This window comes from Etheostoma cragini, chromosome 7, assembly GCF_013103735.1.
Source record: "Etheostoma cragini isolate CJK2018 chromosome 7, CSU_Ecrag_1.0, whole genome shotgun sequence".
Classification (NCBI taxonomy): domain Eukaryota; kingdom Metazoa; phylum Chordata; class Actinopteri; order Perciformes; family Percidae; genus Etheostoma; species Etheostoma cragini.
Window position 1 is genome coordinate 11,856,153 of NC_048413.1, and position 27,996 is coordinate 11,884,148.

General features: G+C 40.8%; 2 protein-coding genes and 1 long non-coding RNA gene across 8 annotated transcripts in view; 1 reads left to right on the forward strand and 2 right to left on the reverse strand.

Moving 5' to 3' along the window:
* LOC117947508 overlaps positions 1-27,996 on the forward strand; it is a 1,113,976-nt gene that overhangs the window by 711,017 nt on the left and 374,963 nt on the right. The gene's annotated exons all lie outside the window — the stretch shown is intronic.
* znf512b (zinc finger protein 512B) lies at positions 174-27,991 on the reverse strand. 6 transcript variants are annotated; one of them, XM_034876378.1, is made up of 18 exons: positions 27,971-27,991; positions 26,936-27,109; positions 25,461-25,595; positions 16,156-16,235; positions 15,874-16,002; positions 15,338-15,513; positions 14,948-15,225; positions 14,777-14,854; positions 13,834-13,968; positions 12,952-13,073; positions 11,988-12,080; positions 8,300-8,398; positions 7,477-7,737; positions 7,025-7,366; positions 6,568-6,669; positions 6,312-6,374; positions 5,705-5,803; positions 174-4,024 (listed from the first exon to the last, which is right to left on the reverse strand). In XM_034876378.1, the coding sequence occupies exons 3-18, from the start codon at positions 25,591-25,593 to the stop codon at positions 3,806-3,808; spliced, it is 2,409 nt and encodes an 802-aa protein (XP_034732269.1). In that variant the 5' UTR covers positions 25,594-25,595; positions 26,936-27,109; positions 27,971-27,991; the 3' UTR covers positions 174-3,805. The 6 variants fall into 6 exon arrangements, with proteins under 6 accessions (XP_034732269.1, XP_034732266.1, XP_034732270.1 ...); XM_034876375.1 differs by lacking the exon at positions 27,971-27,991 and adding an exon at positions 27,254-27,728; XM_034876379.1 differs by lacking the exon at positions 27,971-27,991 and having other exon boundaries at positions 14,777-14,848; positions 26,936-27,727.
* Positions 14,545-27,996, reverse strand: part of samd10b (sterile alpha motif domain containing 10b) — a 60,325-nt gene continuing 46,873 nt past the window's right edge. The window contains exon 6 of the transcript XR_004657247.1: positions 14,545-14,581. The gene's annotated coding sequence lies outside the window, so the exon portion shown is untranslated. The remainder of the gene's footprint in view (positions 14,582-27,996) is intronic.

The window sequence follows — 27,996 nt, forward strand, 5'->3', positions numbered from 1 at the left end:
GCCAGCATAGACAAAACAGTTTTCTTAAAACTGACCCAAAGGAGTTTTGCCTTTAATCATGTTTTTAGGCACACAGGTCTGTGTTTGACAAGTCAAAACGTCCATTTTGAGAAATTACATTGCCATTGTAACAATTATCACAACTTTGTTAAACGTTGACACAGTTGACACAATTTTAGTCAACAAACTTTTATTAATTAGTTGAGGGATACTAATGCACAGGTAATACAACAAGTTTGGGAGAAAAAATTGTAACAGTTCTCTAAGGATATGTTGATGTCTCCTATTTTTCTATACAGCTTCATTTCAGATATGGAAATCTTTAATACATTATTAGTCTCATTTCACCTGTTACCTATATACCATAACCAGTTATGAGCTACAACATCATCTCTTAAAACCTTCCACAGTTTCATCACAATGGCCCAGACAACAGAGGTGGATGCCATTTGCTGCTTTTGAAGTAGATAGCATTCAAAACGAACCACTGTTGCCCAAAGAAAAGGGTAAAATGTTCAGGCTGTCTAAGTGGATTTCTAAGGATTAACCTTGGTTTTGGAAATACCATTGCTGACAAAGGGAAGACGCTTGAGCCTGCTGTTTCCCGGGGTACAAAAGTCACACACACACCACACACACCCAGGCTAACTAGAAAGCTCCAACAACACTCCTATTTCAAGCCTATTTCATGGTATAGTAAGTGCACTAAATACTGAAACAAACACACATACATAAGCCTTGTTGTCCCTTATTGAATAGATAATAATAAAGGACTCTCTCAATGTGTTTGCCATCGTGTACTGAAAAAGCTCAATTTATGTGCATCATCTAAATGGATAAAATAACAGTGTATGCCGACACACAGGCTTACAATGTTCTTTGTGGTCTACAAATATTTTCAACCTTTTTTTTTAAATTATTTTGTTTAAATTTCATAATATGTAAAAAGCATTTTCAAAGCAAACAAATAAAAGTAGGGGTGTGAAAAAAGCCATACAATTTTGAGAAGACACATCGATATCAAAATATCAGCAAAGCCAACAAAACCAGCTAATTATGGTGTATTGCTGTACTCTAAAGATGTTGCAGTTAGCTCACACTGCGGGATAGATATGTGTTTTCCACATCATAGGAAGACAGATAGTAAAGGGTGTGATAAAATATAAAATACCCACTGTCAAAAGCAGTGCCTAACCATTATATTGCAACACCAAAGCTTGTCAGGTGAACACAGTCAATGTGACGTTATTAATGAAACGTGTAACAAGCAGCTGATGAACCGATTCTGTGCCACAGCATAACACTTAACGAAAAGTGTTACCATTTTTGACATCCAGTCATTACAAAGGTGCTAACTGTTTTGTACACACACACACATACACACATAAAGGTCTGGACAACTCATAATGAAAAGGTCCAAGGACCAATCAGTGCTTGTCTAACTTATCCTCTCCATTGGTTGAACCTGGATAGAAGATAAAGGTCCATCCCACTAATAGGGACAGACACATGCATAATCATTCCCACCTGAATAACCTCCATCAGTTGATTAGTAATGGAGGAATTCCGCTCAAATCTTTGCTTTGCAATATTAAAGGTCACAGCGTAGGAATGACACCACCTGGGACACATTTATTTCAAATTCAATGTTTCTTAAACATGTTCTGCTGACATCAGTCCTTGATTTGAATGATGATTTGTTGGTGCAAAAAATTCATAGGACTTGCCAGTAAGGAGAAAGTGGACTTAACTGAGTTCAGGTCCTTAAGGTAGAGTGGCAAGTAAAGCACTCTTATTACCTCAACAGAATATCCCCACATCACAACTTTATTCAAAGCTATCAGATTGCTATATGGGTAATACACATAAGAGAATAAAAAATAGATTTACGATCTGTTGTTTTCTTTTTAAGCAAGGAAGTCATTATTTTTGTAGACATAGACTCCAAATATAAATCAAATATTTATGGAGTTTTCATTTGCTCAAATCTTTAATATAACTGTGAATTCAAGTATCTACTTTAATCATGTTAAAGTGAAAATATTCTCTAAATTGCACACATTTCAGACTTGAAAAGTAATTTAATAATAATGGATTATTATTATTTTTAATCTGAAGCTAAACTAACTTTAAGTGGGATGGAGCAGCCTTAAAATTCAACAAGACCTGTTATGGCTTTGTGTGGGGAGTCATAACTATACGGTCATGTTTGATTACAGATGCTATCTAGAAAGCGTTAACCAGGCTGCTCTTTACCCATGTAAAGACAAATGTAGTTTTTCTCTAGTTAAAAGTTTTCATCAGAGTAAAATATTCCTACTTCTGTGCCTTACAGCCACTAGGTTAGGTTGAATACTCCTGGAGTGCAAAAATACAAGAGACAAGCAAGAGGGGTTAAGGGTTAAAGTGCAAGGCAATAACTTGGAGCATCCAGGAATTAATTCATATACATCATTATAATTGAATCTTTGTTTTCTATTTTTTTTATTTTAATAAAAGATTATTTCCCTCACCCTCTCTATAAAAGATATTTGTATTCTCTCCTCAGCTCTTTGATTCAAGCTAAAGCAGAAGCCAAAATATGGCCTCCTTAAAAATGGTGTTACATCATTTGATTGTGCTGCAATGGTGCAACAAGCTTCACACAAAATTCATCTCTCTGTCCAACATTTAGCTTTGCCAGTCCTATTTTCGACAAAATGCTTCAAGTTTTTTTTTCTTTAAAATCAATTAAACAATGCCATATTAAGTATTAACTTATACCCTACAGATGGAAATCTCAAACAATCACTTTTTGGGTATTCTGCTTATTAACGTCAGTGTAAAAGAACTGTGGAAACAATCTTTTGGACACTTATTCATGGTCGTCAAAGCAGATACCTTTCACTGTCATGTGATGCAGATCAAATAAAAATAAATATCACTGAAGTGAGCCACATGGCTGTAGGAAAAACAGAGCGGAATATGATTAACAACTGACCAACATTTTAGCTTATATGAGAATGTCTTACTTAAAACATGAAAAGTAAAAAACATGAACATTAAACCAGAAAAAAAAAACAAGTTCAAAACAAAATTGCACTACAGCACACACTGCAAAAAATTCTGACTGCTCATGATCCAATTGGACGTGTCAGGCTTTAAAATGACAGGTGGCTTCATTGCTTTGAGTATATAGATATATAGATATGGATATTATTTATGTACACAGTACAGTATATCTGTGGAGAAAAATGTGAAAACACTAAATATTTAATAAATGACTTCACTACGCTAATAGAATATCCTTTTTAAAAACTCTCAAACACAACATGAATATTGTAGAGAGAATTACTCTGCATTTGTTTGGAATACTACCTCTGTTTAGAAAATGCTATCTATGTCAGGATTTTATCTTTGATTAGTATTGACACCTCTGCTGTGAGTACAGAAACTGAAATGTGTGCATTAAAAAAGGAGACAAAAGTGGAATGGAGAAATCAAACACTACTGTTACATGAGTATTTTTATAACAGTAGACACATTTACTCTGGGATTTCAAAAGGTCTGTACTAATTGTTTTACTTCTTAAGGGTTGATTTAGCTTCCTTCTCAGTGCCAAGTTCTTGTGGAGTTAGAAAGGTAATTAGCTTCCTCGCGTAACATTTACAGTAAGCATCCTCTCTGGCTCCTGGGTCGACAAAAGCAGAGCTACTCTGACAATGACAGCCTCTTGGGTTTGCTTCGTCTGGCGGTGGAGGGGATGGGCTGTCGGTTTTGGCTTGAATAAGCACTGTCCGTTTGGGTTGGGGATCAGGGGGGTGGACTATGAAGGGGTCCCGCCAGGTGTTGAGTTTTGAGTAGTGGTTGGTGCTTCAGTTTGTGTTTGGTGAGGCGCAACCACAGGGGGGCGCTCTTTGGGCTTGCGGCCCCTCTTCTTACCAGTGGTGGCCCCGTTCCTCACCTCAGCTTTGATCCCATTGTTCTCCGGCGCTTTACTCTTGGTATTGGAGACCACTTCATTGGCTGCTGCACGAAACCAGTTCTAAGGCAATAAAACACACTGTCAGGAGCACGTATACAGCTGGATAACGTTTCTACTGTAATTGGTAGGGTTGGGTCCCGTACACATTTTTACCGGGACCGTCCTGAAATTCGGTACCTTTTTTCGGTACTTTCCCTCTGTAATAACAAAAAATTGATTTCAGTTGTAAAAAATAATTCCAAACCTATTTATCCTAATGACCAAAATTGTTCCAAGTATAACATTATTTATCTAGAACATTTTACACACCACACCAAATAAAACCAAACCCGTCCCTACAACCTATTTAATCAAATAATTACTTATTTCATGACTGTTTTTAATTGCTCTTTAAAGCTATTGTGCATAGTTTCTGTCGCCCCAATGAGCAATTGACAACAACACTGTTGGCGCATCCACATGACACAAGCCTTCAGTGATCACGCACCACCCCCACTCCTCCTCAACGCAGTTGCTAAGAGCGTTTATTCCCTCAAGTCAAGGAGGACACGGAGGATTAAAACAACATGGCAGGTTCTTAGAGGTCCTCATCTGGTAACTGTTATGTCCTTTTCATCTCCAAAGCTGAATGCTGCTGTTATTAATGTGAAACATATCACTCAAGCTTCTGCGCGCAAAAGTCGGCGGACTACACTATTTTGTGAACATAGCCATACTGAGAGTTGACGGGCTTAATTAGCTTTGTATCAACTCTTTTGGCAATGGCTTGAACGTAACTGACGTTTATTAATATAGTATAGTTGCGCACTATAGCTTTAATGTGTCATGTTAAGAGTTTTAAATTGCCTTGTCGCTGAAATGTGCTATAGAAATAAAGGTTGCCTTGCCTTGTCCTACAACCTCCAGCCTGTCGATCCATCACCAGGGCATAGAGAACGCAGTGCCTGCCTGTCTCAGAGGAAGCATAACCGCATCGCGACAGCTTTCAGCTCTACATTATATTTTATTGCAGCGAACGCTCTCTGCAGGGCGTTTTGAAAAGTGTAACCACACTTGCGACCGCTTTATGGGCAATGCCCTCACTCACTGTGTATTGGACAAGCTGCAGAGGCGACATAGTTTCACTCCGTCTGCACCGCAGCTCTGCCCGCTTGAGTATCGGAGCTGAGCCCCGCTCTCTGTCAAACATGTGGAGAGGACAGAGAAGCTCTCAGGTACCGCAATTTGGCACCAATTGATTTAAAGTTTAACGGTAAACGGTTGTACCCATGTAATCCGGTCAGTACCCTAAAGTTCGGTAAGAGTTCGGTACCCAACCCTAATAATTCGCGGGCCATACAACCTGACTCAGTACAGTATTATGGGGCCCCAGAAGTTCCACAAGATAGTATTCTTTTAAGATTTTAACCTTATGGGAACAAGCTTCTATATTGTGGGAAAAAAATATTTTGTGGGAACAAAATGGATATATTAATCATACAAAATGATTGTGTTATACTGTATTTGAGGGAAAAATCTAGCGACAAGCTACGAATAAACGTATCTCCACAAGTCAAGCACTTGTTTGCCCAACATACAGTAGGTATACCACCTTGTTATTATGAGAGCTTGTACCAACTTCTGCAACTCTGCACGTTTTTTACTGTGTTGACTAAAAGGAAAATGCTGCCTGTGAGAGAGTACTTGAAGTAATACTTTATAATATAGAAGTTTGAGAAGTTTACACTGAGAATGACCCACCTGTGAGTGGGTCTTGCTGATGTGGTACTTCACGCCGCTCTCTGAGCTAAACTCCTTCTGACAAATCAGACAAGTGTACTTTCCCAGTTCTCCGTCACCCTGCAACACACCACATTACAGTCTCTAGGTATTAGTCAACACCAACCGTTAGAAATGAATAGTTGCATTTGTGTGGATAAAATTTGTCTCATACCTTTTAGTTTGCATTGCCTTAATGTGTTGTTGGTGTAATAATAACACATTTTTAACTTTCTTTTCCAAAAACAATTAGCAATGTTTTTAACAACGCTTATGACTCTTTGAAACTTTCTTTGAAATGCTGTTCATATTTATGGTTGTGCTGTATTGCATTAAGCTGTCGTCTCTTTCAGTGATGTAAACAGGTTGCAGAGGCAAAGCACTTAACAAACGCTCAAAAAAGATTATATAAAAAAATATTGTAATAGGCGCATTAACAACAATGACCTGATCCTGAACTCAAGTATACATCTGTTACAATTCTGCGGCAATTCCACGTGTGTGTGTGTGTATTCTTATTTTTAATACAGTATCTACAGAGACAAATGTAATCAGGTTGGTGGTTTTGCTCTAGGTTGAGTGTTTGTACCTGGCTGCAGTTGGCAAGGTGGGCTTTTAGTCCTGATACACTGGAATAGACAGCTTCACAGTTCTAAGACAAAACAAAAATAAACAGAGTAACCAAACTCACTCAATCCATATTCCTGTGAAATCAACAGTCTGATTTTTATAAACCTAGTGCTTAATATTAAGACAAATCTCAGAATCAATGTTTTGTTGATTTCAAATATGGAAAGTAATTTTCTCTTCATATTGTGACACATTAAACCAGTCAATGATCTTACTTCATTGGTGCAGCAGATGAAGCCCTTCTCCTTGACTTGGTTCTTCCACGTCTCTAATAGCTCTTGGCTGAAGTTAGGGAGGCCAGGACGGGTGTAGTTTAACTACACACAAAATAATATAATAATAATATCAGTATTTCTTGCAGTGTTACAATTTTAAAGTATGTTTTTAAAAAGATATTGTATTTATCTGCTGTCTAACCACTTTTTGTGGAACTTTTACATTAGAAATGTCAGCATTGATGGTTGTCAGTGTGTTACCCTGTTTATGCTTCTGTGTGTGTATCTATGGTGATAGTTGTGGAGATGTTTTCTTGCAGTACACATTGCTGTCCTGTGTCCATGCCTGTGCATATGTGTGAGTTGAGTACGCATGTGTTTATGTCAATTATGTTCATGTACATGTCAGCTGAGACTGTGGATTGTGTGCTTGATGTATCCACCCATCCGTCCTCACCCTCTTGCTATCAGGCACCAGGTCATCCTTGATGCGGCGCTTGGTGCCCCAGTCTTTGGCCAGCTCGTCCTCTGCTATCTCCTGCAGGTGGAACACTGCCACCTGAGCTGACCGGCGCCTCACTCTGCCACTTGGGGTCCGTTCAAAGTCATCCCCCTGGCTCACAGTTTGTGCTGCTTTTTCATTGACTCGCTCCCTCTCCTTTTCCTTTTCCCTGTCCTTGTCCCTCACTTCTATTTCCTTCTCCTTAGGCTGGCCGGATGGTGCTTTCTCCTGCCAATCCTTCTTCTCAAGCTGGCTTTGCTCCTTTATGCGTAATGATGGAGACTCCTCAGAGACCACCTGGGGGAGCAGAAGGGCACTTCTTTGAGTGACAAATGTGGGTCAACTTTGGCTAATTAAATTACAATCTAATAGAAAATGACCTCTATCCTATAATAATCCCAGCTTACCCTGTCTTTGCCAGTGTTGTTGTTGGTGTCAGTGATAATTTCCTTGTTGTTGTTGTTGGTGGTGGTGGTGGCTGTCATGGTGGTGGTGACAGTTGAGGAGTGTTCGGTACGCACATGGTAGTCTCTGCCAGCTTTGGAGTGGTAGGTTTTTCCACAGTGCTGGCACAGGAACACAGGCTTCTCATCGTCAGAGAACTCTCTTCCACAACGCTTCTGGTGGTACTGGTAGCCCATCAGGCTGGAAAAGTGGGCTGAACAGCCCTGTATATGTGTGTTTGTGTTTGCACACATAATGTTTGTGTCATCATGTGAGGCCAGTGACAGAAATGAGACAAAATGAAAACACTCATTAAGCAGGAAATTAGGTAAGTGGAAAACCGTGTAGGTTTAACGGAACAATATTTTAGCAATCTGTCAATATTTTGTGGTTAGTTAAAAATACAGAGAAAACAGGAAGATACTGCTAATTTGTCACAATAACAGTAGAGTGTCTATTTTTGCTGCTCTTTCTCTTCCTCTCTCTGCCTTTTGCCCTCTAGTGTGAGTAATGGGAAGCATAGTATTGGTGTGGTTTTGGGCAACATGTCAACAACAAGGAGTAAAGAAAAGGAGGGAGAGAGTTTAGAGGAGGCAGACACAAAAAGAAGAGCCTGAGGAAAAGGAAGATACAAAATCTAAACTGGCAGATGAGGAAAGGAAAATGTGACATGAAAGACAGAAAAGTTGGATAAATGGAAATGAAGAACACATGAAATCAAGAGTAGCAAAAAAATGAGAGATAGGGAAAGAGAAAGGAACACAAGCGAAAAGACGGAGTGCATACCTCACTAGGACACTTGATTCGTCCCATCTGTTTGAGCACTCGGCGCAGCCTTTCTCTCTCCTTGTGCTTGTCGCCCGTCTGGCCTTCGCTCCCCAAGGGCTGAGGGGAAGAAACACAAAATCGCATAAGCATGTCCCACCACAACTCCTCTCCCCCCACTCCTGATGTAAAAAAAATATATATGTTGATGAAAATGTTTTCCATTCTGTGTGTTTACACTGTGCCAGGATCATTAAATGGTGTCATGGCAAGGCTGTTACTCAAGGCATGTTTATGACAACTGTCAAACTCATGTTTTCACTCAAGTGTTGGCTGGTGACAAACCCCAGCCAAAACCAGAACAACAGATGGCAGGGCTGCCAGGGAGAAGAAAGCAGGGACGTGCAGGGGACTGGAAAGAGTTTGGACTTACTGAGGAATCCCAGTAGAGCAAATTTCATGTGTTTTCTCACGTGTTAACACACAGAGAAACAAAATGGAGATGACTGAGACAGAACCTAAGCTTCCTTCACTACTATGGGCAAATAAAGCTAAAGCCTGCAGGCATCAGAACAGACACCAGCTCAGCCATTGCTTTACACCGGCAGGAGAAGAAACTATGAAACTACATCAGCATGTATTTTTAATGCCTCCATAAGAGACCAAGAGAGAGAGAGAGAGAGAGAGAGAGAGAGAGAGAGAGAGAGAGAGAGAGAGAGAGAGAGAGAGAGAGAGAGAGAAAGCAAGAGAGCAACAGAGCAAGCAGGGGGAGAAAAGAGGATTGAGAGAAGAGGTGGCAGTATCACAGCAGCAACATCAAGGTCAAACTAAGTGGGTGACCCCTGTCCTTCTGTCAGCCCTCTGTGTTTTCCCACACTGCACTGGGGCTGTGCCACATGACTGCACTGACAACACACTGGACCCAGTGTTTGTCCAAACGCCAAATCAAATCAAACTTTAAAGCATCACTTAAGTACAAACTGCTTTACACAGAAATTATTTAAAAAAAAAAGCCATTAAAGATTCAACAGAAATGGTAAAACAAGCAGCAACAACGAACAAATAAATAAAAGAATAAAGAATAAAGAAATAAATCTAATAACAAAAGTAATTGAAAAAGGAGCAAAATGAATCAGTTAAATTGTTTTCATTTCCCAATATACAAAACCCTTTTCTAGTATATTAAGATAATGTACCAAATGTTTGGACCACTTGAAAATAGTGTATTTCCAGAAACAACCCCTGTATATAATGTCCTCAGATGACCAGGCCTATCAGTACTGTGTACTGTGGCCACAAAAGCCTCTATATCAGTTGAATGACATTACATCATTAACAATTTATACTTTATACCAGAGCCCGACCGATATATGGGCGGGCCGATATTAGGCACTCCCCAAACTGTCATTATCGGCATTTATAATGGCCGATAAAATTTCATCAGAATCATTATTAATGACAAATAAATGATTCTGATAAATAAATATTTAAAAAATAAAATAAAAAACGGACAGTCAACCATGTTAGGAATGTTGGTGTTGTAAAGAGTAACTCAGAAATAACTACACAGAACTAATGTTAAAGAATCTGTTTATGTTTTGTAAAACGTTTCTGGAGTTTCAGTCCTGAAACCTTTAAACATATTTTACACCCACAGAGTGCTTCTCTTTTTCTCTGCTGAACTGGAATGCCGCCAATAAGGTCAAAGTACAACAGGTCCAGACTGAAGACAAATGGCAGTATCAAACAGTTTAACTTAGTTGACACAGATGGCACGGTCATCTATCATCACTATTAAACTGGCAAAAACCCAAATCCCCTCACATACTGTACATGCATGTGTGCATATATCAGATACTTTTGAAAAGTGTGCTCACACAAAAACACAAACACACATGCTTCAAGGTTTGGTGCATGTACAGTCATTAATCTTTAATGATACCTTTTGAAACAGGTTGTTGAATTATTCAGCAGACATCATAGCAGTACCATTTCTCTAATGCAGGAGTGTCATGCTAATATCGTAACGAAGCTCTCTGCTGTCAGAGTTAAGACAGCTGCAGAAGGAAATGTGAGCACTTCAACAACAAGAATACCAATCAACATCACCAGTTCACATGTGTGATCGTTTACAAACCCGGAGATCAAAATTTTAGACAGGGGCATAGCCGCTGACAATATATAATATAAATATAATGTAGTGTAGCTCATGGGAAAGGCATGTTTTTTTTACTGTGGAGGCATTCCTACGTACATGCAGGACACCCCTCACCAAACACAGTGAATGCTGACACTAGCAGTAGTGTATGGTTGATTTCCATACATAGAGTCACGAATGTAAGTGTGACTGCCTCCTGAACGGGTGTAGTGCTTTGGTATCGTGTCTGGAAACTAACTACCTTGTTCAGTGGGTGAGTGTGACAGTGGTGAAACATAGCTTTGTTCTTAGGGGGCAAAGATCAGTAAAAAACAAAGTCTGGATTGAGTGGCGGTGGCGGTGACCAATTTGTACAAAATTAATGAGAGTAAAGTATTTATTCTCATTAATTTTTTTTTTTTAATCTTCACAGGGCGTTGTTTTTTCCAAAGGCCACAGCTATAGACTGCGAGCGCAGCTAATCCAGTTAATACGGCACTAGCTTCACTAAATTGAGCAAATCAAATCAATTGTTTACCGTGCATAGACAGTTCACTAGAGAGAACAACAGCTAAGGAAGATGTTAGAGAAATAACAGCATAGAGGGGAAATGACTGTGCTACTTTCTGGCTACAGACTGTGTCTGAGACTGTTTTCCCTGGTCTTACCGAAGTAGCACTACACACCTTGACCATGTTTGGATTGACTTACAGATGTGGGTCAGTTTTCTCCACTATCAACAATATCAAAAGAAAGGATCATTCTAGGCTCAAGAATAATCACCTACACATTATAATGACACTTAACTCCATTCAAGCCAAGATTCCAACTACTGGCAAGGTAGTCAAAGGCCAATTTTTCTCCCTAGGAAATTAAACAAAAATGAGAGAAAATGGGCTGCTCAAATCTTCGTTTGCAATTTGTCTTAAAGAGGCACTTTATTTTACTCAGAAGATTCTGTCCTGCTTTCTTTTACATGAAATGTAGGGCTTAAGTTCATTATGCTACCATAGGACACCTTTTATTAATGGTAAAGATTACGCCATTTATTTTTTTATTAAAGTTCAAATTGTCTTTGTGCCATCTTAATTAGAAAATTGACAATACATGTGGGTATAATATGGAACATGTATATTGTTGACCTTATTTGAACAGGGGGTCCGTGACCCTTTAGGGGTTCGTAAGAGTTACTCCAGGGGGGCTGTCAAATTATTGTTTTCTTTTTCTTTTTTTACCTATCTAATATTAAAATGTTTGAGAACATACATTAATATGAAACCGTGTGCCTTCCAGTGCATGTTTAACATTAAAACATGCTGTGTACACAATGTATAAATATCCATCCATCCAGTTTAATATGCAGCTCAGTTTTATACAATAGTAGGGGTTCCCTGCTCTGTCTCTCTTTCACCAAAGGGGTGTTTGGTCTAAAAACCATTAAAGACCCCCGTGATAGACATTGGAACAGTCTATAGAATGGAACAGTCTATAGAACGCACTTTAGACATTATGAGGTTCAGGAATTACAAGATTACATTGCTGCATGTGTGTGCCTCTGTGAATGTACAGTACCTTGGTAGTGTGTTCAGCCATGGTGTGGTAGTTGAGGCCAGCCTTGGACCGGAACTGTTTATGGCACCGCTGGCACTTCAGGGCATCCTGGAGCTGCAGGGGTTAAAGGCCAAACAGAGGAATACAAGTAACCCACTACTGCTGGCTACGCTCTTTATTGGATCTAATATAGCAACATTTCATCTGTAACTTAATAGAGATTGTTATTAGTGTGGTTTTTTTGTCAAAACAAAGGACAAAGGGCACATCTAGAAACTTTAAGAACCAGAAAAGCCAATTTAACACAAAGTGCTTCTTTTCGTGTGTTACTCTTCTCGCCTCAGTATTGATTTGGAGACAGATGTGTGGATGGTGAGTGACCCAGTGGTAATGTGGTGATTCTGTCATTACTTTACGGCGAACTGACACTTTAATGGAGTCACACGGGCCACTGGGCCAAGGAGCCATTAAAATGGCTGTAGAAACACGTCTCTCTGAGGGCCTCGAGGCTACTGCACCATTCCAGATGATTTGCCCTCAGAAAAGCTCAATATAATGTACTTGGATGAGCGTCTTCTGTGCTTCACCCCCACCTCGTTTATACTGCTCATATATAACTGCAATTGTTCACAATTATCGGCAATGCAAACAAACCCCAGGATTGCAAAGTGTCCTTTCCCATTATCCATTTCAACTGATATTAGCTGTCATATTAAAGCAGATGAGTAAAGGATATTACATTAGAAAACTGGTTGGGATTACTGTACTGAGAGACTGCCTGGTGTAATTTCCACAGCCTTCCAATCAATAGCATCACTGTAAAGGCTCCCTTGACTCTAATTCAATATAGAAATAACAGCCCTGGGTTGAGAAAACTGTATTCCATACTCAGGAAGAAAACAATTGTTTAATAAGAATTGTAGTTCACAAAAAGTATGACGATGTCACATCGCCCACCCCGCTCCCAGTCTGAGCGCCTACTGACCTTCTGGCAAATCTCCATGTGTTTCTTGAGGCCGTGGATTGTTTTCCTGGTGACAATGGAGCAGGTGGGACACACTACTTCACCTCGCTCGTGGATTGCTCGCTGCCATTGGGTGTCAGCACCTTAGAAACGTGGAAACAGTATTACTCTCTGTCAGATCGCCGACCAATTATTTCTGGTACGGTGTCTTCATGTGTATTTTCGTTTGTGTTCGTATTCATGTTTTCTCGCCTCACAGTTTAACTCTATGTGTGTGTAAGCAAGTGACATTGTGTAGTGATGTAAAATAATCCCATACCAATATATAGTTGTCTGATTATGCATATGAAATAAATGCACTTTGTGTTGTTGTAGCATTTTGGATGTATTGTGTTGTTATTAATTGTGGTTGCATGGGCGCTGTCCGGTGCTGAAGTCTTTAATCTTTGCACATAAAAAACTTTTTGTCATTGCTTTTTTAACTATTTTGTTAAATATTCTTTGGACAAATTTATTCTACATTTATACTGAATGTGCCGTCTGCCATTTCTGCTTTTATCAAAAAGACAAGATTACTTTGGTCTCCGGGAAATTGTGGGGGATGTTTTCTGACCATTTATTAAACAATTGATTGATTGATTGGTTATTAAGGATAAAAGTAATTATAAGTTAAAGCACTAAATCGCTATTTTGTGATGTTTAATATGTATCTTACGTTGGCTTAATAAAAAGAAGTAAACAATCCTCATTGAAGAATTTGTGATGTGGAACTTTTGTTGAGTTAAAAATAGTTTTTTTTGCAAAACGACTCAAGTTTTGTCAAGTCAAGCATCATATTTACAGTGCTAACATTTTAAATTGACACAAAGAAATAATTGAAAAAAATGAATCTTAATTGTTCACCAGAGCTGCTTGTAGCTGGATCTTTCTTGGAGGACTGACTTGAAATCGGTCTTCTCTGGGGCTCCTCACTGAACCCAGTCCCCTCTGATCTCTTCGCACGGCCCGCCTTCAGCTTCTCCTCCACCTTAGTCATACCTAGAACACACAGACATAGACACACAGTCGTGGTAGAAATTAATACTCCCATCGAACATATTCAAAGTCAAGTGAGAGATACAAGCAGAGAGGGACAGGTGGAGAACCATGCTGAACAAGAGGAATGATAATAAAAGGAAAGTTGATACTGAATATAAAAAATATAAAGAGGTAGAAACTAAGAAAAGGATGTTGTTTTGAGTTTTACTGAATCACTGACAGGTGGACTGAAAATGAGCAAGAGAGAGCAGTGAGTGCTGCAAACTGTGGAGGATAGTTTGATAAGTGGTGATGAGTAGTCACAGCCTAGTGTATGCTGTATGAGACAGGAGACATTTTCAGCACATGAATGAGACAGAAAAATAGAGATATACTAGAAATGCTGTATGTGATGTGTGCTTGGTGTGTGAGTCACTGATTTATTTAGTCGGATTTGAAACACCTCTACAGTTGCCACATTAGCACTGTTAAAAGACCAGCACTATTGATCAGCAGCAGTAGGGAGCATTCTAATCACTTACCGAGCCAATCACACAATGTTGTTAAGTTTTTTCTCAAGCAGTGTACATGTTCTCTCATGGTTTCAATTACTCAGTGAATCGACTGTGTCCTGCTGTACTATCAGTGATCAAGGATAATTCACCCAGTTTGTAGTAACAATCTTTTCTTTGCAACTTCATTTATTCACATATTAACATCACGTCCATAGGAGATAACTGATCAAGGCTGTTTGACGGCTATGGGCAAGTGTTCATTAGAAAACATAATTTACCAACAAGGTGAAGTCAGAGCATTCTTGGATATTTACCCTTCAATCCAAATGTTCCAGATATTGAAGGCTGCTCTCCAGTAAATTTCTTGGGTGTTTTCTGTTTACGTCCTGGCTCAAGAGAAAAACACAGAACAGGAAACGGTCAAACACATACAAGCACTTAATTAGAACTTGCGGTCCATTACAAAAGATATGTTGTACTCTTACTGTGCCTCATTCGCTCTGGGTCTTCGTCGGGGAAAGAAGGGGGAAGGCTGTCCCATTCACTTTCACTGCCCTCCGCATCAGACGATGTGCTGTGGGACTCCTGGGACTGAAGCTGGACTGGCTGGGACTGGTGAATCTGCTGTGAAGGCTGGGTGTGGCTGTGCTGTTTCCTCTCACTCTTCCCGTGGGCCAGCTCCCCGTTCTGAGAGGGCATGGACACCTCCTGGGTCTTTTTCACTTTGAAGAACATCGCAGAGGGGGGACTGTTCTCCATGGGCCTGAATTAACAGACCAAGGGAGGGAAGTTTAGGACAGTCGGCATTATGACGATACTAACCACATTATGTAGGTCAGTGTGTGTAGGAATTTGAGAGCTAAATTCAAAGTCACCTTTTCTTGGTGTTGGACTGGACAGTGGTCTTTTGTAGCTTGGGCTGCTCGTCCTTGGGCTCCAAACTAACCCTGTCTGGGTGGTTCCACAACTTGTGCTTTTGCAGGCGCACCTTTGTGGCAAACACTGCCTCACAGTAGGGACAGCCATGACTCAGCTTCTCAGCTACGGTGGCCTGGTACAGACACAAACACAAACATGAGGAGAAGGGATTTAGAGTGGGCTCGCTCTTTAGGTAAAATAAAATGACAGTGGCTAGCTGTTGTGGAAGCTTGTTACTTCACTTAAATAATCACGGGTTCTTGAAACAGCCACGTAAGGTCATTAATCCCTAAACATTTGAAGTAGTAGGCATTATAAATTATCTAGAAGTTTAAACTCTGATTTTAACTAACTTAACAGGTAATTTATCACAGACTGTGATGGTCCTTCCTTTCTTGCTTTTTACGGTGATCTACTGTTGAAGACTACTTATACTCACAGCATAAAGTAGAAATAGCCACATAACAGGAAAGAACAGAGGTTAGTGACTCACCCCCTGGCAGCGTTGATAGTGGTACTTGACGCCATAGATGCTGGGAAACTCTAACCAGCAGCCCGAACACGGACACTTAACCCTGGAGCGGCGCTTAAACTCTTCCTTCCATTGTACTATCATATGGGCCTGCTCAGGGGTGAGGAAGAGAGATTTAATACATGCATGGATTATCGTTATACTGTATTGTATATCGTGCATAGTTATGGGAAGCTGACTACTCTGTGCAGGAAAAATGAAGCCCACTTCAAACACCTACTCAGTTCAAAGAGAGATACTTACAGGGATGCTTCTCAGTTCTTGCACTTCTGCTTTAGGGCGACCTTTCCTCTTCACCTCTGCTGGCTCATCACACACCGGACCTGTCAAAATCGGCGAGAAAAGTAGTACTGCAAGTGCTTCATATTCATGGCAAATGGCCAACATGTCATGGAGCTACACAGATACCCAACTTCAGTAAAAAAAACTTTTTCAAGCATCCAAAATTCCACGTATCCGCTCATATATTTAAACTAAATACGGACATGAATGAAAACCAAAATGTACAGCTATGGTGATGGGTTTGAAAACAAAGTGTTAAGATGTAAGATTTTATTGTGGATTAACAGAGGAAGAATGTGTGTGTGGCAGAGAGGGGCCGGGTGGGTACAGGGCTTCTGTTGAGCCAAATAGATCAGCTATAAATCGCTAGTTTATGTGAACCTCTGACACAGCACACAGCAGACCGACTGGCTCAGCTCTCTCTCTGCTCTAGCGTTCTCACTTTCCCTTCCTTTCTCTCCACACATCCACACATGTCGATTTTGAGGACAGGCAGTGCACTGGCTCATTACTGCTCTCTTCCCTGCTACAATTAGACCTCTGCACTCTATTTTTTCTATGGTGCTACATAAGATAGGGAGGAAAAATGGAGAGAGCGGAGGGTGAGTGGATGTATGTGAAAGAAGAGGAGGGAGGGAAGGGGCGTGACAAAGGGAGGAAAGGGAAGCAGAGGATCCTCAGTGAGAGGAGAGAATTGCAGAGGCAGATGACTTCTTCTGACCAAGCAGAATACTGAATGACAGTACTGCAGGTAGGAGCTGAAGCTAGACTCAGCTCTTCAGAACGATATATCATTACATGTTCTCTCAACTCCCCTTCATTGATCTGGCAAGACCGGATAGCGACAGCAGAAACAAGGCAAGCAGCTCAAGCTTATTCCGTCATATCAGATCTAGAAAATGTCAAAGGGAAACTACTTGAAGCAGAGATGATAGTCCTTAGCTGTCAAGTGGAATGCAGCAGTGGTCTTGCATAGACTCCCTTTTGAATCTATTTCACTTCCCTGTGCTGAAAAAACTTGATTTGTATTTCAACTGCTTTCCTCTACTGCAAACTCATTGACAGTGATAGGATGCAAAGTTTGATAGTGCAGCTTATTTGTGGCAGATCCCAAACTGGATCGGAGCACTCTGTATGTCTACCAGGGCTATGAAAATTGTTGGAGTATTTTTTATACAATAAATAAATTGATTTCCCACCATTGTTGCTCATTCAAAACAGCCATCAACAACCCCAAAAAACATCTCATTATGTCAGTGATGTTAATGTGTATAAAAACACAATACGGGCCTAACCTGTCATGATATCCTGTCCTCATTTCCCTCTGTTGTATTACACAGTATCAACTTTCCCCCTTTTCCCTCATTTGTTTTCTTTTTTGTTTCTCACCCAAGCGCAGACACAAACACAGGCTGACAGATTATATGTAATCTTTTACTTCCTACTCACAACAATAAGGTAGAAAGAAAATAAGGCAAGGCTGTATGAGATTGAAGTAGCACAGCATTGCTGGCTGTATTTGGGAATAGTTCATGACACTCAAGGTGGAAAAACACCCATAAACATGCACACTGATACACATTAACAAGCACACAAAAACCAATACCAGTGTGTGTAAGTGTGGTGTGTGTGCATAGAATTGAGTGTATTAATATTATCCGGGCGACAGAGCATTTCTCTATTAGCTGACTGGGTAGCAGCTGGGGAGGTGATTCAGTTGGCGGTGCAGCTCTTGTGCTGAGGAGGAAATTGAGCACGCATTCTAAATCCTGTCTTAGAAAATAAAGGTCTTGTAAAGAAAGGGATAATTAATGAATTCTGCTCTTGGGAAAGATATGTTCTGGTTGCTGTGGGAATAAGATCCACTTGTCTTAGTTATCAGAGGCCTCTTTCCAGCAAGCAGAACAATTAGGCCCACATACAGAAGGCTACAATGCAAATAGGCATGTATACACACAAGCCGAGGAAGCGCTGGTGTGAGTGCAAACTTAACTGTAAAAATGAAAAAATACAACAGCCGACTTATGTTTCCTGGGATGAAATATGCAAAACGTGTAGTATCTCTTACTTTGCTTTGCTTGCTTGAGTATGAGTAGCACACTCTGTGGCGCTCAGCAATCACAACCATTGTCTTGCTATAAAACAAAGCAGGCCCATTGTTTCAAAGCTAAACCCTGGTTCTCAGGCACAGGCCACGGGGATAAAACAGCTGTTCAACTAATGTCAAGAGTATGACTCGCTCCCAGCTGTCTGCAACTGTTGCTCCACACTGGTTAACCCTGACAGCAGAGTAGAAAAGAGAAAAGAGCTGCTGCCTAATGATCTCAAATAACCTCTGAGTTCTCCTAGCTACGCCTGCAACTGCTCCCCCTGAGTGCAAGGGTGCACAAATTACCCACAAACACATACACACACACACACACAGGCGCACACACAGAACACTCATTTGTTTTCCTCGACAAACACTCACACACAGGAGCCTTTGTCTGTGTCTGCACAGTAGGGTGTAGACATACTGTACATTGGTTTGGAGAAAAACAACACACACACACAAACAAACACTACTCAGCACTGACACAACTCCATGGAAAGAGTACACAATAGTACTACTTCCTTAATCTCAACAGACAATAGGTGGATAAATTGATACACCTGGCAGGGTAGACACACATGATAAAGTACAACCGTCTCTTTAATGTGTAAGCTATCCTGGTTTTACAGTCCGTGCAACCACTGGACCTTACTGCCATGTTTACTTCTTCACAACTTTCCTGGTGGCATGTCAGCACGCGCACACACACAAACGCACACACACACTTAAAACCTTGCCATCATGTACACACCTCTCTTTGAAGACGTCCCCATAATTCCCTCCCAGTCAGGCCTGATTCCAGACAGTGGATAAGAAGAAGTAGAGAGGTGTAGCAGCACCGGAACAGTCTTGCAACCCAGACACTGACTAACTGAAAGAAAACAAGACTCTCTCTCTCTCTCTCTCTCTTTCTCTCTCTCCCTCTCTTTCTCTCTCTCTCTCTCTCCCCCTTGCTGTCTTATTGTATATGCTATTTCCTTACACAGATACACTTGCTGACAGCATGGTTAGACTCATTTACAGTAATATGTTGTTTTTTTTTAAATTTTGGCAAATACTTTTTTGCAATTCCACTTACTCTGATAGTGAAACTAAATCACTCTGCCAGTGTTACATGGTGGCCTAAGTAGACCTGGCTTAGTTTGTGAGCGGTTCATATGCAAAGGCTGAAGACATTCGGCTTGGATCTGATTGTAAAGAAGAGAATGTGAGCTAATTCCATCACTGTATATTACGTTCTATTATATTTAGTGGTTCTGTTAGTTAGATAATAATATAATGGGTTCAACTTTCGGGCTAGCAGTATATGACAACAAATTTCCAAGGTATGAAGAGTCTTTCATAGATACATTTACTCATTCAAAGTCCAATTGACATCACATAAAAAATCATGTAAATATATTTTGGTATTGTTCAGGAAGATCAACAGAGGAGAATTGCAATAAATACATAATAGACCAACACTGCAACATTACAGTGTTAACAATCAGGGTGACATAATTCAAGATAGATTGTAACATGAATTAAGAATAAAACCATCATGCATTGTGTATTCTTTGATTCTACTATAATTGAGAGTATCAAAGTTGTGATTTTCAAAAATCCACCCGTGGTGGCTTTGATAGATACATTTGTTCAGGGCATTATACATAGGTCAACAGGGTTTGTCTTACTCTATGACTCAGTAATAAGCAGAGCATCTTCCTACTAAATAACCAGTAATTAGTGCCCAGTCAGCAGTGTGAATGTCCTAAGCAAAAACAATTTTCAGTGCCCTCAGCTGTTTGAATCTTGTATAGGGGGTCATTTAGTGTAGATTCTCTATGTTTACTAACACCACTAAACCACACTTGCAGTAACGCCACCAAAATAAAAAATAAAAAGCTTGGGATTGAGATTCCGCCTACATAATCTGGTGACTCACAATACACTGACAGCCTCTTCAGACCAGCATTGATTTTACAGCCCTCCACATCAGCTACATGCTTCATATAATTGGAAACCTCATCTATCGCCTGATGCTCATTTGGCCCATGGCCAACAGTATATTTAGTGACATCCAAACTCAAAAACCATGGGTGCTTGGGGGATGATGCAGACAGGTAAACTGTCTGACTAACATACAAGGATCATGGTGGAATTCGCTGTTCATGCACTGAGGCAGGTTGTGGTAAAGAGTAAGCAGTGCATGAAAAAGGCATACATGTGTATATATATATATATACATATATTTGTGTATATATACAGTGTGGCTCGAAAGTTTGGGCACCCCAGGTAAAAATTTGTATAGCATGGGCATAAAGAAGCCACAAAAAGATGGTAAAAACTCCAAGAGGCATCAAATGACAGATGAGACATTTGTATAACATGTCACAAAAAGTTAGATTTTATTTCCATCATTTACACTTTAAAATAACAGAAAACAAGAAAATGGCGTCTGCAAAAGTTTGGGCACCCTGCAGAGTTTATATCATGCACCGCCCCCTTTGGAAAGCTGAAACCTGACAGTGTCATGGATTGTTCCCAATCATTGTCTGAAAAGATCAGGTGATGTCAATCTTAAGGTTTTAAATGCCCAGACTCATCTGACCTTCCCCCAACAACCAGCACCATGGGTTCTTCTAAGCAGTTGTCTGAAAATAGTTGACGCTCACAAAGCAGAAGAAGGCTATAAGAAGATAGCACTGCGTTTTCAGTTCAGAATGTAATTAAGAAATGGCCGTCATCAGGAACAGTGAAAGTTAAAGTAAGATCTGGAAGACCAAGAAAAATATCAAACAGAACAGCTTGCAAGATTGTGAGAAAAGCAAGTCAAAACCCACGATCCATCCAGAAAGACCTGGCAGACACTGGAGTTGTGCTACACCATTCCAATATAAAGAAATACTTGTACAGATATGGTCTTCATGGAAGAGTCATCAGAAGAAAACCTCTTCTACATCCTCACCACAAAAATCAGCGTTTGAAGTTTGCAAATAAACATATAGATAAGCCTGATGCATTGTGGAAACAAGTTCTGTGGACCGTTGAGGTTAAAATAGAACTTTTAGGCCGAAATGAGCAAAGGTACGTTTGGAGAAGAAAGGGCAGAGAATTTAATGAAAAGACATGAAAACACCCTCGGATTACATCAAGAAGCGTAAACTGAAGCTTTTGCCAAGGCCTTCACAATCTCCCGACCTCAACATAATTGAAAATCTATGGATATACCTTAAAAGAGCAGTGTGTGACAGACATCCCAGATATCTCAAAGAACTGGAAGACTTTTGGAAGGAAGAATGGGCGAAGATACCTTGAAAAAGAATTGAAAGACTCTTGGCTGGCTATAAGAAGCGTTTACAAGCTGTAATACTTACAAAAGGGGGCAGTACAATGTATTAATACAATACAATTTTTTACCTGGGGTGCCCAAACTTTCGAGCCCCACTGTGTGTGTGTGTGCATATATATTTATATATATGTGTTAATGTAAAAATATATATATGAGCCAGACAGAAAATTCCTGCTCCAGACTGTTTGCCGTGCCCTCCTTATGGAGAGTGACTCACCAACTCAATCGCTCTCCTCTCCCACTGCCCTGTACTCCTACTCATCTGCCATCCTCAAGCCTGCCAAATAAAGGTGTGACAAAGATGACTAAAGACTCTCCTCAATACATCAACTTCAGACTGAGAAAAGATTCAGAATTCAATTTCATCCCAAAACAAATATTCTCCAAGCTATAGCTCTTTATCGATTTTATCTTTTGGTATTCCACCATTTTCTAAGACTCAACACATCAGCAGGTGAGAGCTACAAAATATAAGAAATATAAAAGAGAAGAGAGAGATGGGGAGCAGGGCTGGTGAGTGGAAGTAGGGTGAGGAGGATTGTGGGGATGGAAAGAAAGGTGGCATGGATAGTGAGGCTGGAGGCCTAGGGACTCCTTGCTCCTGTTGATACAGCGTAATAAGTGGGACACGAGAAAGATAAGGAGTTTGAGGGAGCATAAGATGGAAAGGAGTGACAGTTATGTGTAGAGAATACGGTAACAATTGAGCGATAGAAAATGTTACAAAGCAATAGGTGGAGAGGGAGAGGGAGAAATTGCTGCTGAGAAAAATACGCAGGGTCAGCAGATGGCGTCTGCAGGCCAGAAATGAAGGTCCTGCAGTCAGAGTAGTGGACTGTCATTTGAGAACACTCGTGGCTGTGCAGTGTGCGCACAAACACACACACACACACACACACACACACACACAGACATGTAAACACATACAAAAACAATGAAAGCTAGCCCATTTAACAGTCAAACAAAGCCACAACCATATAAACCAATGCAGAACTTCCACACTCCCCTTCCTCCACTCATATATTCTTACATTAATGTTTGAAGAAAGGAGCCTAATTTCAGGGCTTGCCTAAAGCACTTGGCAGAACAGCATTAGGACTGTCCAAACACTTTTACTGTAGGTTGTTTAACAACTTAGAAGAAAAAATGACTAAACTAAGGCACTAATAAGATGTTAATGTGAAAAAAATGTAAGAGCAGGAAAGAAAAGAGAGAGGCAAAGAGAGAGCAAGTCACCCTCAGGGACCACATCCTTTCTTGCAAGTTGTCTGGTGTGGCAAGGTGACAGCTCAACCGCACCACTCTAGGAAAGCACACAAACCCAATTTGCAGTCTTTCTTTCCGTACATAAAATCACTGAGGGATTTCAGGAAACCACTAGTACAAAAAGCAGTCCAGCCAGGACAGGGTTTCTTCATAATTACATCATGCAAAGTTTCCGACAAGGACATTTATCAATCAGCATGAGAACTGATAATACCACGAGGTGGAAAAGCCTTTCTTTTAATGAACATGGAATGAAAAATGACTCATTATTAATGAAAAAAGATTACAAGTGGGAAGACGGCATTTAACGTGGTGCCTGGTTATCTGAAGAGCACACTGCGTACAATGGACATAGAATGAACACTGACAAACATACACAGGGAGCTGTAGATATTGATGCCTTTGTTTCACCAAACCAAGACTTACAGTCCTCCAGGCATAGAAGAGCTAGTGCCAGGCTCATTGTGATTAGCACTGTAGCATTTCGTATCATCATTACATACAGTAAAGCTCAAGCCAGGCACTAATGAGTAATAGGAAAAGGAGTCCATATTTGAGTAGACGGCTTGTCGTTTGAAAAGGTAATGCATTTTGATGCAGCCGGTGTTTTACTGGAGGTAATAAAGAAAGTCCAATCAAAGTCAATGAATATCTTCTTTGCTTTAGTTTCAACTACATCTAAGTGACTCATGACATACTGCAGTTATGGTGTGGTGGTTAGGGAATACAAATGCAACTGTAATCAAGTGCCCAGATGAAATGAAAATGTAAAATTCCTCATGCATTTCTCATGCTCTGCTTTGTGTCTAAATGAATTCCTACTGTTACACAAGGATATGCACGTGTTTCAGTAGCTTTGTGGTCCCCCCTAATGCTGGATGCTTTTAGAGAATCTTCAAACCTCATAATCACAAAAAACTCTGTCCACTGGCAATGTTACCAACTGAGCCCCTCTAAGATCTAGGGAAACCCCTGATGTAATGTTCCAGATAAGACCCACTTTCCAGCCAAACAAGACAATTCTTCAACTACAAGTGGAATGCCGATTTGTATCTTGTGAAATCAAATTGTGCAGGAAGCTGTCCTTAGCACAGACTTGAACTATCAAAAACACTGATATGATTACTATTTTGAGAAGCTCTTTTTTAATGAAAGTCAAAGCAGATCAACTGTGGAAAAAGAAAACGAAGCTGACAAGCAGAAATGCTAGTCTTAAGTTACCAGAAAAAGTCCCGAAAAGACCAGGACCATTACCTGTGAGAGCATTTTTTAAACACGCACGTATGCCCGCTTGCGCGTGTGCGTGCAGACACACACACACACAAACACACACACACGCACACACACACACACACACACACAATCATGCCGGTACTCATTACTGAACCTGAGCCAAGTGTGCTTCTCTCCATTCTAGCCTTTAGTCTCAAAACAATCAGACCTAACCCCACTAGCATCTTTGCACTGATTTATCTATAAACACATCTTGTTTACTGAGTTATAAAGTGTAAAATGAATCTATAAAACATGACACTTTGATAGGCTTTAGAGAAAAACATGTCATTCAAATACACCGTGTTCTGTCACAATGCATTCTTTAGGAGCAAAAGCAGCACATCAATCGGCAGCCTGTGTGCTGGAACCCAGACTGTGAGCCTGTGTTACCCTGCTAACTATAGAAAGATTAAGCAGCAAAAGACATTAAAACAACTTAATAAATGGTTTCACTAGATAAATCACCACAAAAACAACGATCCAAAGCTTACTGCACTCTGAGTTCTGTCATGCAAAATAAGCTTTGTATTACTGTCCACAGCAAGCAAGCACGCACACATGCACGCACCCACACAGGCATGCTAATCCAGCCTACAGGGCTGATATTAACATGGGGGGAAAAACTGAAGCATCTAGTGAGTGCTGTTGCTGTGTGTGTCTGGAAATGAGGGGCTATTTTGTAGCAACCAAAACAACTGGGTCATATTAGAACAGCTCCAGTTTTCCAAGACTGCCTTATTCTATTAACAATGTCTTGATGATCTGCTGGTTATTGTATTAAAACATAATTCCCCAGCCCGGGCTCTCTCTTTCCAAAATCTTCCCTCTTCATCCAGATGGCTTAGGGTTTCACTAATTTCAGTGCTTGGCAATACTTGTTTGTTTGGTTTTCTCACTGTTAGGCACTTTGTGGGAAACTGTTGTAGTTTCCAGGCCCTTTTGTGGTGAGAGGGGTACAATTCCATCGAGGCTGGGGAACCATTGATTCTAAGTTAAATATAACCCATTCAAAAAAGCAACAGAGACAGTTAAAGTATGCGTTATGTGATCAAATCCTCAAGAAACAACACCTAGGCTCTGAACAGCCTGCCTAGTGCTATCATAAGCTACTAAATAATTAAAAAAGTCCAGCCAGTCTTAAGCCAAAGGAATATAAAGACAAATTGGCAAGAATACCATTGCAACCAGCACATTTAACAACAATCCGTGGAGAAACGCTTCGAACTGTAGATCTAAAGTGTGTGCATAGAATACTGTTTTCATTTCATGAAATGTGGTAGTGTCTCGTGACTCGTCACTCACTGTGTTTGTTGTTGTTTCCCGGGCCTGGCGTGGTTCTGACAGGCTCCTGGGGATGTCCATGCTTGGGGGTCCGGCCCCTTGGCAGCCCTGATGAGGACAGCTTCCCAAGCCTGGGGCCACTTGGGCTCTCCATGCCTACAATGGTAGTTGTGGGGGTACAAAATTACACAGGAGTGATTGGTAGCTAGAGGCGATATTGGGATACTTCCTGATGCTCATTAATCCTGTTCCATTGCTTGTCAAAACATTATTAGCAATGTCCACTGTCCAATGTTCGATACTGTCCCTTTGTGGCCATTGGTGCTATTGGACTGAAGGTTAACGATAATCTGAGTGGAGGCACCAAATCAGCTGCAGTTGTAATGAGGGTGTGACCTTCCATGTTTCATTTCAAAATCAATATCCTCACTTACACACTAACTCCATGCTCAGCCCATTAGACAAAAGGTGAGTCAAAGAGGGAGAGGGGGTACAAAGCTACTTTCTTGCCTTCTAGCTTCATTAATAAAAACAGTGATGCATCTTGTAGTCAGCAGCGGCAACGTGCCTTTTAGGAAGCCCAGTTTTGGGCTCTGGACTGAACCCACATATCCCGCCAGCATGGGAAAGTCTAATGGATCAAGGCTGACAATTACTAATTATGCTAAGTGTGACTGATTACAATCCAGCATGCTTTCTCTTAGCTCACATTCCTGTCACTCTCCAAATGAAGCACACAAAGGGTCACTCGGTCGGGGACACTCGGTGTCCATTTACATGCCATGCTACTCACTGTACATTATGCGATGATCCGTCATCCGTCAAAGTGACAACATGCTCACAGCTTGTTATAAGTTGTTAATACATTTGACTTTAAAAGGCAGTGAGCTCGCTGCACAATGCAAGCTGCAGAAATATGCACAAATTCACACTAGACACCTTCCTGTTCCTGCCTGATGTGTCAGAGTGTGAAGAGACAAGATCATTTTACTACTTGAAATAAACAGATGTGGTGGTGAGAGAGACAAAGACACATTTATATGTTATCACTGCTGAACTGAATGCTGCTTTTAGTCTTTTATTGGGAGTTTCAATGGTGACATATGTACTTTTTGTACACAATGCATTTTTGTTTCCTATTTTTTGCCTTGGCATTTGTTCAGCAACGTTTTTAAAATAACATTGCAGCTGGTGTTTTCATAAAAGATTTCTAGAAGTAAACCCCAGTCCCACGTTACCATACATTTAGCTAGACACAACAAAACATGGTGACACCCACTCACATCTCCCTCCACAATCTGCTGGCAAACCAACCTGGAAATAAGTATTTTTGCTACGCACGTGGCACACTGCCATGCTCTGTGTGTGTGTGTGTGTGTGTTGGTGTGTGTGTGTGTGTGTGTGTGTGTGTGTGTTTGAATTGCAACAAGGTTACAGAGTTGCCTATTCATGTGGTTAAGAAAAAAAAGAGTGCTCCTCTGGTCGGCCACACCTACCTGAACTGTCGGGCAGTCACCCAGCACTAGGGGCCGGGTGGCCCCGGGTCACCCACGTGAGGGAGGAGGGGGTCAGGAGACAGACACCGAAGTGGGCGTTTTTCCACCAATGTTATGTTACATGGCAATCACACCTGCTGTGCGTCAAGGACCGGTCAGACCGGGGTTGGGGATCTGAAAGGAAGTGGACAGTCGTCACTGTCGTCTTGTCCCCCCCTTCTGCGGACCACGACGAGGTGGAAGGAAAAAAAGAGCAGGGCAGGAGAAGAGAAATTACAATTTCGTCTGCACATGAAAATAAATCCTGGATACTTTCACCTTATTCCCAGTTTCCAATTGCCTTGCCCCCTCCTTTCCGGCATTAATATGTACACCACGAGGCACTTCTTCAACCTCTGTCTTCTCGTTAAACAATCCAGAAATATTAGAAATAGCCAGGAAAATATAGGTAGGTCCTCGACTCCTTGAGGAAAATATTAGAATACGGGATGGTTTATAGGCAGTGAAGCAAAATGGCGACTTTATTACGAAGGAGGAGTAAAAAAAATCCTTGCGCTGGCTGGAGCTAAAGGGAGGCACAAAAATATATTTAGTGCAGTAATTTCGACGGCGGCGAAACACTTAGTTAGAGTAAAAGAAAACAAAGCGAAGGAAAATGAGCAGAAAAGCCAAACCTTGGTCGGTTTTTGTTCACTCCTCGGTTCCTTAGCTCGGGATTATTTCGCTTTTTTATACGGATATTATCTCGGCGGCCGTGTACAGTATTACAGTAATGTGTGTTGGGTCATGCGCGTATCCACTCCACCTTTGACAGTTGCAACTACAGTCTTGAGGCAACTTGCAAACTCTCGCGTTATTATTATATATTATCGAACAGATTAATTGGGATTTCTGTTTAATAAAGTCGCTGCAATACCGGCTCGCGCTGCCCTTCCGACGTAACGGCGCTCTCCTGACGAAAAAGGGTCAGCGCTTAAATTCTTCAAATCAACCTTCGCCAAGTATTTGAATGTAGTTGCTGCCAAATGTTCTCACCATGCGCCCTCCAGGCAAATCAGGCA